The 13,156-nt window shown below is 38.1% G+C and overlaps 2 protein-coding genes across 4 annotated transcripts in view; one reads left to right on the top strand and one right to left on the bottom strand.

Annotated features, from left to right (window-relative positions):
- The window catches only part of igf1ra (insulin-like growth factor 1a receptor), an 88,937-nt gene extending 77,757 nt beyond the window's left edge, over nt 1-11,180 (top strand). For all 3 annotated transcript variants that reach the window (XM_055031801.1, XM_055031820.1, XM_055031811.1), the window contains 2 exons: nt 229-363; nt 3,664-11,180. In XM_055031801.1, the coding sequence (XP_054887776.1) occupies nt 229-363; nt 3,664-4,189 (661 nt within the window). In that variant the 3' untranslated portion in view covers nt 4,190-11,180. The remainder of the gene's footprint in view (nt 1-228; nt 364-3,663) is intronic.
- On the bottom strand, nt 11,107-12,680 carry pgpep1l (pyroglutamyl-peptidase I like). Its single transcript, XM_055031858.1, has 5 exons — nt 12,556-12,680; nt 12,429-12,481; nt 12,237-12,353; nt 11,712-11,938; nt 11,107-11,640 (listed from the first exon to the last, which is right to left on the bottom strand). Exons 1-5 carry the CDS (start codon nt 12,584-12,586, stop codon nt 11,460-11,462), a joined length of 609 nt encoding a protein of 202 aa, XP_054887833.1. The 5' UTR covers nt 12,587-12,680; the 3' UTR covers nt 11,107-11,459.
- Between the last annotated feature and the right edge of the window lie 476 nt (nt 12,681-13,156).

Here is a 13,156-nt window from a genome sequence, read left to right as displayed (position 1 = left end):
ATTAGAGGTTATAAGTAGTCAATATCCTTCAGAGATTAGCTTGCAGCTAATCCCAGTCAATTTGCAGTGTATTTTTTCTATAATAAACAAGAAAACAAAAACTCCCACTAGTTTAATAAGTATTTATTTGACTTTAAATGAGAATGTGGAAGAATTTTTACGTTTTCTTTTTAAACTCCAGAAACAAAACCTTTGGTTTCATGTTTGTTTTTTGATGTAACTCTCCAGGTCATTTGGTGTTGTGCTGTGGGAAATCGCCACCTTAGCTGAACAGCCTTACCAGGGCATGTCCAATGAGCAAGTGCTGCGCTTTGTCATGGAAGGGGGACTCCTGGACAAACCCGACAACTGCCCGGACATGCTGTAAGTCTTGTGATTGAAAGAATGAACTGCTCTCTGTGCCTCTTCTGTCCCGTCAATATTTTACCACGTGTCTATTTTAGGTTGAGGTTTTAAGGGTAAGAGATACCGCGTGCGTACACTGCAGTGAGGGCTGACATTAACGTCAGCGGTTAAAAACAGTCGGTTGACGGCATGACTTAGACGGTCAGCTGGTAGCCGGGAGCCTCCTCACTCGTCGATATCGGCCCATAGAAGGAATGCCACAACCGGTGTGTGAAAAATGCCAGTCATTCCGCCTGTGGGAATCGTTATTGAGAGGGACAAGCAACAGGAATAAGCGCATCAGAAGCCATTAACATATTTGTGACTTATTTGTGAAAACATTACTGCTTTTTGAGAGGCAGAAATAGAAGACTGATGACTCTCAGCATGTAGGGCTGCACACGCTGTATGCGTTTCTTTGACCTCAATAAGAAGGCATTCTGCATTCTCCCCTGCTGCTCCACATGGCTGACCTCACCTTAGAAAGAGCGCAAGCAGAACAAAAAATAGGGCTGAGTGTTGTGCAGGCACAAACCTCTGGTTTCTATGGCAGCCCCAACAGTTTTGTCCTGATTACAGGAGTGTGTGGATTGTGTTTCAGAGGTGGTGCTGGAGTAAGGGCTTAGCTTTTTTTTGTCTTTTAGCGGCATGCAGTGGAGTCAGGCCGCTGCTCATGGCCGCCTGTGCTTTGGTGTTTTAAAGGAGACTTGAGGAGGACTACTGAAGCCAGACATTTAGACAAATAGTGATGAATAGATGGGATAACACAAAGTGGAAGTAGGGAGGAAAACATGCAGTAAGATGAGTCATATTTGGATGTTTTTCAACGTCTCCATGCAAAGTATTCCTCATGTAGCTGTAAGTCACACAACTTGCCTACAGACTAAAGTAGCTTCTTTCAAGCTGGGATACGAACCAAAGAGACTACATTGTGCCAGTCATTTTTATTGACAACTCTGTAAAAGATGTATTACAAAACTTAAAATAAATCAGTTTTTATTATTGCAGTAGAATTATTATGGATTTTTCATCCATTATACCTGCTTGCGGCATTGTAGGGCTCTAATAATGTGTTTAAAATTATGTTTGTGTTTCTTATCAAGTCTATGAGTTTCAGTAAACTTTAAATTTGTCAATCCAAATTTAAAGGTGGATTAACAACTTTAATAAATAGTCATATTTATTAACTATTTCCATGGTCTATAGATATGATATGACAGAGTGACAGATTGTTCTTAAAAACTGGTCACCAGACTGGAAGAGGGCCCATAGTTATATTAGCTATGAACAAAATATGTTAAAAAAAAATCTCAGTGCAACAGAGATGTACAGAGCGACAACCTGGGCTCACCAAGTGCAATACCTCCACCGTATTTCCATGTGACACTCAGCATCTTATTGGTCACAACAGTTTAAAATCTGCATCACTGACCCTGTGTTATTTGATCAGTGCCTGAAATTAAACACTGGCTGAGATGAGCACTGATAAACCCTGGTGAGGAATTTCAGGATAGTAATGGACACCAGCCGAGTGCTAAACAAAACATTGACAGAAGGAATAAACAGCAAAGTATAAGGTAGCATAGCTGAGGCTACATTTACATGGCATATACAATTGGAACAACTCTAATTTTGACAGGTTAGAAGTGAGTTTCCACTAATAGCATGAATGACAAGATTCTGACAAGAAGTCAGCTTTTTAACCTGTTTTATAAATTAGTATCAACAAGTGTACTAGACACCAGATGTTGGGCGAAGCAGAAGGCAGGTTACTGTGGTGTGTCAGCACAGCCGAAAGTATTAGATTTCTTTTCATTAGTACTCTCCTCTGTGTGGGTTTGGACATCACATGTCAACTTTGAGATGCTTCCTGCAATTCTGGCAAAAACAAACAAACAAAAAAAAAAACAGTCAGCCATCCCCTCTGCTTCTCCAGAATAAAAAGTTAGACCTGGGCTTAGGCAAGCTCTACCTCAAATTTCTCTGGGAGTAGAACAGCTGGCACCTAGCTGCAGGACTGATTCTGAACGCCAAGAAGGCCTCAAGGAGAGAAGACAAACAAGACTGAGGGGGAACAGCGGTAACAGAGCCTGAGATGGCTGAGGTGTTTATGTCAGTGAGCCTTAGAGAGTATTCTTAGCTTGTTTGTGTATAATTGAAGTTGCGGCATGTGGTGCAGAACCACACAAAACTGTAATAATTCTCTCTTTTTATGGTGTTGTTTTGACATTCCCAAAGCTCGGTTGCTGGCCTGGCACAGCAACCTGAAGGAAGACTTACTGCTCCACTGAGTGGATTTTACATAACGGATCTAACTGCACGCATTGTGCTGTGGTAGAAAAACATCAAAATTACAAATCTTTGAAGCAGCCATAAAGTTAACTTCTAAATTTACAAGCAGTGTCAATATGCCTCTGCACCAAAGATTAGTCTTTGTTAGAAAACTAGACATTATGGGAGAGGAGATGTACTCATTACCATATTTGAAGCGTTTGAGTGAATTAAAAAAAGGCAGATTTATAACAGATGGGACATGCTTTTTGTATTCACACCTGTAGAAAAAGATGGAAAAACAGCAGCTAAGACTATTTATGTAAATCTCTAACTTGTTACTGTAATATATAACTTTAATAATTTGTTTGTACACAACTTTAAAATCAAAACACGTCAGCAAACTGAGCTTAAATGTCAAAAGAGGACAAAAATTTTAAAATGTCAGTCTCTCCTGCCACCTGCTGGTGAGAAACAGTCTCGCAATGATTAAACGCTGCATCCAGGCATTCCTCCAAACTGCTTAAACCACAGCAGTGCAAGTAGTTCTCTCCCTAAAACATTCTATGCATCAACTTACTCTGTCTCATTATTCAGGTTTTTGCAAAAAATGTTGGATTCTGACACTGAAGTGTAATTTAGGAATCTTATTTTATCGTGCAGCATTAATAATCTTGTTTTTTGTAAAGTTCTTTAAATTTGTTTGCACTTTTCTGTTCTCTTTGCACACATATAATGCATTTTAATTTGGCAAAATTCTCCATAAATCTGCACTTGTTCACATTTCTTTCTGCTTTGATTGTCAGAGGGCAAAATGAATCTCAACTTTGATTGAAAATTTACTTCACAGGACCATATTACTTATTTCTGCCACAACACCAAATCCAAAGTGGTGTTATCAGGTCAAAAATAAAACATGTGGCTGAGATTTTTCTCTTTACAAAAGTTCAAAATTTAAGGAGCAAATTCTTTAATTGTCATGGCATTCATATGATGTGCTCCCTTCAGGTTTGAGCTGATGAGGATGTGCTGGCAGTACAACCCCAAGATGCGTCCGTCCTTCTTGGAGATCATCAGCAGCATCAAAGGGGATCTGGATCCCCACTTCCAGGAGGTGAGTTTCTTCTACAGTGAGGAGAACAAGCCGCCGGACATGGAGGAGCTCGACATGGAGGTGGAGAACATGGAGAACATTCCACTGGACCCTGTATCTACCAGGCAACCCTCAGCTGCTGGCATTCCCCTGTCTGGGTGCATGGGAAGCAGGTCACCTCTTTCCTCGCAGCAGTTATCTCCCTTACAAGGCCCAAGTACTCCCTTACTAGGATCTGTGTCCCATTCGCCACCGGGGCCTCTGCCCTCGGCCATGACGTCTTCGGGACAGGGCTTGGACAAGCACTCAGGACATGCTTTGGCCAACGGGCCTGTGGTGGTCCTGCGACCCAACTTTGATGAGTTGGAGCCGTACGCACACATGAACGGAGGCAGAAAAAACGAGCGGGCGTTACCGCTGCCCCAGTCGTCGGCCTGCTGATATCAGTCCAGCATCTCCTCTTCCTCTCACACAGGGTAACAAAAACCTCTCAGTCTCTTCACGAGAGTTGGGCGAGGTAAGAAAATTACTTTGTTTCTACTGTGTGCCAGTAGATGGGCTCTCTACTCCATTTAAGGCATGGAACGACCAGAGAACACAAACTCTGAGAACGGTAAAACAGCACAGAAACCTGCTGTGGCATGTGGTGTTTGGTGGCTCAGACACACTGGGGACTCCTTCCTGTGCAGCCTACATTGTTACATACAAGCCCTTCAAGAAGGAAACCAACATAAGGATGTATATTGGCACACAGACTTCTACATGAACTCAAGAAAAAATCTTTTTAGCATATCTGCCAGCAAAACCAACAGAAGAGCACTTTTGTCCTGAGGATTTCAGAGAGGATGTGATGAATATATTGAGCGTCTATTTATAGAATTCGATCATTCTCTCTACATTATGGTAAAGCGCCTCCTTTTTGTGAGCCAGCCGGGTTCATGTTGTGTGGCAACATCTCCTTTAAAAATAAGACTCTTAAATATTATTATTTTCTACGTGATCCTTTCAGGTGTGGGTTAAATTGGTAGGCCTGTTTTGTATCTGCCAAACTTTTGCCAAATCAAGCTTTTCCTTCAGTCTCCTAAGGGTGTCCTCTTTTTTGTTGAAGACTGTGATTCAGAGTTAATGATAAATCAAATCCTCCTGTGCAATAAAGAAAAAAAAAATTACTTGCCATATAACTTAGAATGTTTTTACTAAATTTAAATGCAAGGGTTTCCAGATTATGCTGGGTCAAATAACACATCATAAGCAGAAGCCAGCCCAAACACAATACCAAGTACAAGACTCTACTTAAAGAAGTGACTGTCAAGTCATAAGCAGCCACAATATTGTGATTGGCGATGGAGAATGCAGACTTTGCACTGGATCACACTCTTTTGTGCTATTTATGTTGATAGCGATAAAAGCTGATAATAAATAAATCATTTTGGCTGTAAATCTGTTACTACACAGTCACATCCTCAAAAACAAACATTGAAACTAAAACTACAGTACTTCAGAACAATATTCACTCCAATCAATTCTACATTTAAAAATAACCACATGTATGCATTGCTGGGTCATTGCATTAATAAATGCAAACTAGCAACTGCTGAGCAACTGCTATCTAAAAATATTTTATTCCTCCACATTAATTAAACAAAAAGTAAATCAAGGTTTTAAAAATTCATATTTCAGGCATAAAACAAGACACAGGGCTGGGTGATAAAATGTAAAAGTATTTCTATATTTTTAGGATTTACAGCACTAGATAGCGAGACATGTAAATTCATTCGTAATCACTCTAATTACGGTCAACCTCTGACTTCAGTGGCAAACAACAACTCAGATTTATCAAGATAATGAAAGTTGCAGCTGTCCTCTCATATAATCCAGCACTGGAAATGACTTAACGAGTCTGGCTCCAAAGGTTAAGATATTATTTTGGTCTCATTTTGAAAAGATTATACTTGTCTGGCAACTATGTTTGCAAAAGACATGATAATTGATATTACAGGGAAAATACAAATCACTGTTGCCACTGACAGCTGACAAGATTGCAAAATTTTTAACTACTACACAAAATATCTGAATAAACAACTGTTTGCACAGTTGTTTAAACACCAGACATGCTTTGACACATCAGCAATTTAAACGCATGGGAAATAAATGGAAAATCTCTGAAAAATCATTACAAGTTAACAATACAGTACGATCTATCTAGAAACTGATTATGCAAGCAATGTTTAGCATAATATTTACAGCTGGGACAGGCTAAGAGATAGCAGAATAAAAATTTAAAGAGGCTGTTTCATAAAGGCATCAAATTCCTAACCATGGTATTGAGAAAGGTCATGTAGAATTACTTTTGTTTGCGGGCTGCCTAGTGTTGTGTTTTAGACATTCCCATCAAGACACGGTGCCTTGACGGATCTTTGTGCTGCAGCCCTCAAGTAGGAAAGAGTCTTTCCTTTTTCGCAAGAGCATTAGCCAAAATTTAGCTTTCAACAAAACGTGATCTGCTTTTGTTGCAATGAGCTGATGGCTCCCTAAACCCAGATGATAAAATGTCAGAGTTGTTTCAAGTCTATCACCGCTGTTTTCATTTGCAAACCTATGCATTTGTTAATTTAGCATCTGTCACTAAAAACTAAATTGTTGGGCAGTTATTTTCACCTTTGTCACAACCTGTAGAAAAACGTATTTATCACCCAGTCCCAAGTCGAATTACCAGAAACCACTTACGCCTAATCAATTAAACAATCAGTTCACAAAGCAATCTCAAATGAGCCCCAAAATTATTGTGGCTGAAACTCAGTAATAAGACAGAATTAATATAAACAGGAGAGAAAAATGCTGTGCTAGTATTTGTAACATGCCTCACATCATGCAGCATAGCTTGTGCTCTTTAACAAAGAGAAAGTACAGCTGTGACATTACATTGTTTCCAACTGATGTAAAAATGGGGCTTCTGACAGAATGAACCAAAAAAATATAACATATCAGCATGGTCCAGATGCACTGAAATCATGTTATGAAACATTTGAAAATTTGATTATAATTTACTAGTGGCATTCAACTACCAATTGTACCTGCAGTTCTTGAATCTAGATAAAAAATGAAGTTCTTGTACCATTTTGATTAGTGTATTTTATAAAATAGATTTTTTTTTCGCAGGGGGTAAAAAATATCCACAATTAAAAATTTGTTCCACCTCAGGAAAATCCCTTTTCACATATGTTTGGTCCAAAAAAAACAACAACTCTGAATTACTATCTCAGCCGATTTTTTAGTTTGAAATATGCTTCAGTGCAAATCATTGGTCCTCCAGAGCTGATAACCCAGCTTATCACCCTGCTTTATTTTCTCACAGTTTTGAGATAAACGGTGTTCAGATCCAGTGCTATCAAAACCGCAGCAACAAACTGGAGGCATCAATCAAGAGGCTGTTGGATCAGATTTAGTAGCCTAGAGGCAAACGTTCAAGTCTCTAAAAATGGTCATTATTGGTCTTTCTTGCATTTCAAACACACAGGAAAGGTCTTACAGTTGCATTTTAGACTGCAGAATAATTTTTTATACACATCATTGGGTTTTGTCACTTTAAAAAAAATACAATAAAGCTTTTTTTATACTTTTAAAAATGTTTGCCTCTATGTCTGTACAGAACAAAGCTGCTATTTTATTCTTTTTCTCTTTTTGGATGTTATATATATATAAATATATCTATATATAGAGAAATCCTTCAGGTTTGCTATTTTATGATCTCCACAGCAGTCCCTTTTTATATCTTTAAGCTGTTTAAAACAAAAAAAAGAGAAAAGTTACCCCTCAAGATTTTGAGTAACACTAAATTTCATTCATTGCCTTTTCTAAAGACTATGTCTCTTGTTGTTTTGTCAATATATATAATTATTAGAGATGAACATGTTAGCTCGATGTGTGAGCTTGTACTTCTGCACCCTTTGTTTTTTTTTCTATTATTATTGTTTAGCACTGTGCCTAGTGTTGTCCCCTAGGTACGATTTAATCTCAGGTTAAAGTAAAGGCTTTGCTTTCCCCACACACTTTCCTCTCCTTTACTTGCCTCACCTTTTGCCCCTTTCTAAGTCATCCCTCTCATGTTTTCTAAAGTGAAACAGTTTCCTCTTCCCTTCCCTTTGCTGGTCTCTAACAGCGAACCTTCCCTCCCTGTGCCTCCTTTCAAAGTCAGGATTAGCTCCGACATACAAGACGGCACTTCAGACCAGATCTGGTTTTGTAAACCCATCCATCTCATGCCTAATCCCCAGTAAATAGGGCTAACTGGGTTCTCTCGTTTGCCTTAAATATGTCAACCATATAGTCTAAGCATTTAAAGTTTGCAATTTTCATTTTATCCTCTCAAGCACAAAATGACATCACTCCTGCTAGTATCAAAATTTCAAGATGAGAGTTCAAAAGCCGCATCTGAAAGCCAAATAAAGGATGGGTTAAAGTCCAGGGAAGGGAACAAGGTTCAATGTCACAATTGAAAATAAAAGGTCTTAAAATGGCTGAATAGTAAAAAGTGTGTTGAAGGATTTCTAATGTTGCCTGGTGATTTTATTTTATTTTTTCTCCTCTTAAACTTATTTTCCTTGTAGGAGTGTTTATTTATTTATTGTTGTATTTTCCTTTTGAATACCAGTAAAAATCACTGTAAAAACGCCCCATACATAAGTACAAACTTGGTTTATTATTTTTATTATTTTATGTATGCATTGTCCTTGATGTTATGGCGAGGGTACTTTTTTATTTTTCCTCTTTTTTTTCCATTCAGGCATATATCTACCTCACTCTTTTTAAATGTGTGTATAAAAAAAAATACATCTCACTCTTAAAATTTAGGAGAAACCTCACCTAGTTAAATTTTTAAAAAGTCCACAGGGATCTCTAGATAAAACCTCATATGAAGCAGACTGGGACAGAAGGTGGAATGAGTTTGGCCCGTGAACGCCCACATGACTGGTTTTACGAAAAAAAAGCAAGTTTCTGTCTCAAACTTAGAATAAAGACACCACAAGGCTGACAAAACGTCATTGTTTTTCAGCTGGATCATAAGCAACCAGTGTGGATCAGTATGTGATGAAATAGAGCCAAACATTCCATCTCCACTGAGTTCCGACCTGTTGTCACAACCTTCAAATCCTCAAACCACAACCATCAGAATCTCATTGAAAATGTATTTCTAAAGAAATCTTAAAAAGATGACACAGGAAATATTACGAAAGGGAAATGTTTTATTTACCTCCACGAATGACATAAATAAAAAACACACTACATATATATGCGGTTCGACTTGCAGGTGACATGCCATTTTAAAACCTTTACTTTATTCCAAAACCGACAGCATTTAATTTCTGCCTGAAGTATCGATAAGTGTTGTGAATGTAACAAGGACAGATATGTAGTTTCACACAAAGCATCTAAGAAAAAGGAAAATCTCACCTTGTACCTGTTTCTACCTTCTGTAAGCATAAGAAACACTTTTCAATGATTAGTGGCAGAGAGCTAAAAAGCCACTATTTAGTTTTATCATTTCTGTAAACTCCATGTGGTTCTTTGTCATGTATCAATTAGAAATGTTGTGTCCATGTGATTTTCTTAGTTTTGATCTTTCAGACATTACAATAGATATAAAACGTTTACACGCCGCTGGTAAAATGCCAGATTTCTGACATGTTCAAGAGTTGGACCAAGATAAACCATTTCAGAGTTTTAACCCTCTCTAAAGTGACCCACTCAAAACACTATTAGAATGTAAATATGTCCCCATTAAACTATGTTGTATTGGACCATTCAATCAAAGCTTCAAGGCATGACGCTACCACCATTTTGCATCACAGTATGTATGACGTTTTTTTTTTTTTATATATATATACATATATTTTTTTTTTACTATGGTGCCTTGTTTGTTATAAACACCTTTTTAAAAACATAGCCCCCCCTCATGTCATGTGTTAGGAAAATGTCAAATGTGTTTTTGAAAAATTGGACTGGATTCCAGTTTGTCACTCTACTCCTTAGCCTAGACACATAAAGAACACAGGAGATCGTCATCTCACATGCTACACAGTCAGTACTTGCCAGACTTCCTGACCAGTTTTCTTCTCGTTTTTCCACTAACTTCAGATGTTGCCCAGTTTCTGGTAATGTCATTGTTACGCCCCGATTTCTCAACCTCATGTTGACTCTTTGAACTGCGCTTGATGGAATATCTAAAACCTTGGAAAGTCTTTTGTGCTCTTCTCTCTTCCCTCCAGATTGTTGGTTTGTTTTTTCAAGTTTGTGGTACATTAAAGGAGGAAAACATTCTGATATGGTTTATCATGATTTCACTTTTTACATATTAGCAGGCATTTTAACAGGGGTTGTGTTTCCACTGTATCTATACACACACCACTTTTAGTGCTGCCAGTTTAGTCACCACAGTGGATCTTACAGCATCACCAAAAATGTTATCTGTCCAAGGAAGCGAAGCAGCTCCAACACCTCAAAACCTCCTTCAAAGCCTCAGCTGCACGTTTTACTCATGGCCATTGGCTTGTTGATGGACTTGGACGAAAGTGGTTGTTTTTTTTTTCCTTTTTTCAAATTAGAAGTTACCCACAGGGTAACTTTTAATGTAAAAGTTTGGTGCTCAGTCCTCTTAATCATGCAACTGAACAATCTTTTCATATTTTTTAAAGAGCCAAGTTGCTGCTGAATTTCTTTACAGAAACCACCACTGACAAGCAAAAAAGGTCGAGATGTTAACATATCTGTGTGTTTATGTTTGTCCAGAAATCGTTAAATGTTTTTGTTTTTCAGTTCTTAGCAGTCACTGATATGCTGAGGGAGGAGCTACCAGTTACTATTAGATCCGAAACCTGTCAAATCTGTAACATTTCCAACATGGACAGAGCCAGGACAGGGATGTTGCATAAATTACGGGTAGTTCAGGTAACAAGTGAACAACATAGTTAGAAAAAGATAATTTAAAGTTTCACAAGTCACTCTTTTATTTACTGTAGACTGTAACCATAATCATAATTACATTCTTTTCAATTTTCTCATTAGAAAACATCAGGTTTATGGAGAAGGCAACACAGCAGTCTCCTGCAATAATTAGGTTTGAGGTGTATCGATCCACACATGTCTGTTTTTGTTTTATTTCATCTGCATTCCTAAAACCTTCGGAGGGGCCTTGGTCTTCTACTGCTACTACACTTATTAAATTCTGTGTTCATAACTTGACGGGGGAAGAATAATCAAACTGTTTTCTCTAGTCTGTCTTCTTTTTAAGCTCTGTATCTGAGGCCTCAAAGTTGTTTTTTCACAATTATAGCTGAGATGGTGTATTTTTGACAAGCCGTCTCAAAAATGTGTATAAGAGAATTTCTTGTATTTTACTTTTTTCTGAAATTTTGAATAAATAAGTAAATGAGAACTATGCTTTTTTGTTTCCTTTTTTTGCATACAAGATCCTCTTGGAAGGCTGTAAAATACTTGAGACTGAGCAAAAAAGATAAGTTTAGATCAAAGCATATTCATGAAGTGAGAAATGGCCCTGAGCTTAATTAAATCAATTTTGTGGCAAAATTTCAGTTATAAAGTTCACAGATTCTTTTTGTTAACCTGTCATTTCAAATCTCAGTGAATCATCCCACACTATAGCTGCAATGTGACAATAGTGGAAAAGTTCAAGGCATGCTGAGTGAAAATCTGCCTACGTTTCCAAGTGATATTTTGCTTCTTCCAGCTGATCAAGCATCATGGCAATTATTTCCTGCAAAAGAGGTACCAGTCTCTCAGTCAAGGATAAGCTGCCAGTTGAGGGTATATGGATGAAAGCTGCTCTCCTCTCACCATGATACAGTGAGCAGTAATAAGCAAAATCACACAAGTATCTGAAAAGAAGAAAGCATGGCCTTTTATTTGCGTCTGTTAATGCAGATCAGAAAAAGGGTTGGCTGCCTACCTGCCAGCATCTCTAGAATGAACCACATCCATCCCTGCTTGCTTAAAGTGCTTGGAAATGGCCCTCATGTTAACAACAGAGTCCAGTTTCTCGGGGCCGCCTTCAATGCAGCGGTGATCTGTGGGGCAGCAGCTGCAACAGTCTTGGGTGCTGTAGCCGCTGTTTTTACCAGTTTGCTCCAAAATGACAAGACTGGAACCTCTGGCTATGCCCAGGTGAACAGCAAACTGGGAACAAGCATGCAAACGCGATTCACCTCCTTGTGTTTCAAAAATGTGCATTCTCTATAGATACTCTAGCAAAAATTACACACAGTGTTATGTCTTATTTCATAGGTATATTGTGGTTACCCTAAGGAGCAAAAAAAACAAAAAAAAAAAAAAAACAAGGCAAATAACGCCAACAACTATCAATATAATATCCTCTTATATTGAAAAAAAAAAAATTAGTACAGACCTGCAAAGCATTCTGAATGCTTTGCATGATGATTTTCTATTAGGTTTTTTAGGTGTGTAAAATGTCTACCTTTGGTTTAAGGGTCTGCCAAAGCTCAGCAATGATCCTCTGGGTTGAACTGTAGCTCACTGGCAGTTCCTTGATGTAAACATCGATGCGCTGTCCCATTCCGGCCAACTTTAATCCCTGCGGTAAACGAAACGCACAGCTAAAATGAACCAGAGGTAAACAGGAGTGTATTTTGCAGACATTAGCCCGTACCTGGGCTGTTATCCAGCTGGGGTTCACCAAGAACTGTCTGAACGGTCCAAACCCTTCAAAGTGTATTCAACACGTGTTTTTAAAAGCATGAAGAGTGGACATATCATTGAGAAAATTCTTGTTTTACCTGTTACAACAACAATTTCTCTTTCGCTCATAGCGTGTCCAAGCTAATAGAGGGTAGTAAACAGAGTGAACAAGGGGGAAACGTTTATGTTCCTCGTAAGTTACGATGCGTCCGCCAGGAGGAGCCATTCCATTTAATAACTGAAGTAGTGGTGTAGTGGTGCGTTCATGTACTTCAGGTAAACTAATGACAAAAGGAGCCTGGGTAATATACAAGTAGGCTATACCGAAATGCAAAGTTGTAGATCGTTACTCAGATATTTAGTAATAGGCCTATACTTACTTTCTTTTTTTAAATATAGGCCTACGTATCTTTATATGTAGGCTACATATATAGGCTATAATAGAATTGCCAACAAAAGGTTTATAATTTATTGAAACATCTAATATTTGATGTAAACCAATGTTTAATGCTATTGATTAAGCATTGAAAGAAAAAAATGCTATATTGCAAATGAATAATGAATGATAGTAGGCTACTGCAATCATAAGAAATAGGAGAAGGCACGTTTTCTTAAAAATATACCTAAAGATCTCTATGAAACATTTTCTGCAACACGGTAATTAAAACGCTTCAACTGTTTGTACATATTTGTGACTGC

Source organism: Poeciliopsis prolifica, unplaced genomic scaffold (assembly GCF_027474105.1).
Source record: "Poeciliopsis prolifica strain line A6 unplaced genomic scaffold, Auburn_PproV2 SCAFFOLD001, whole genome shotgun sequence".
Classification (NCBI taxonomy): Eukaryota; Metazoa; Chordata; class Actinopteri; order Cyprinodontiformes; family Poeciliidae; genus Poeciliopsis; species Poeciliopsis prolifica.
This window is presented reverse-complemented; position numbering and strand designations above follow the sequence as displayed.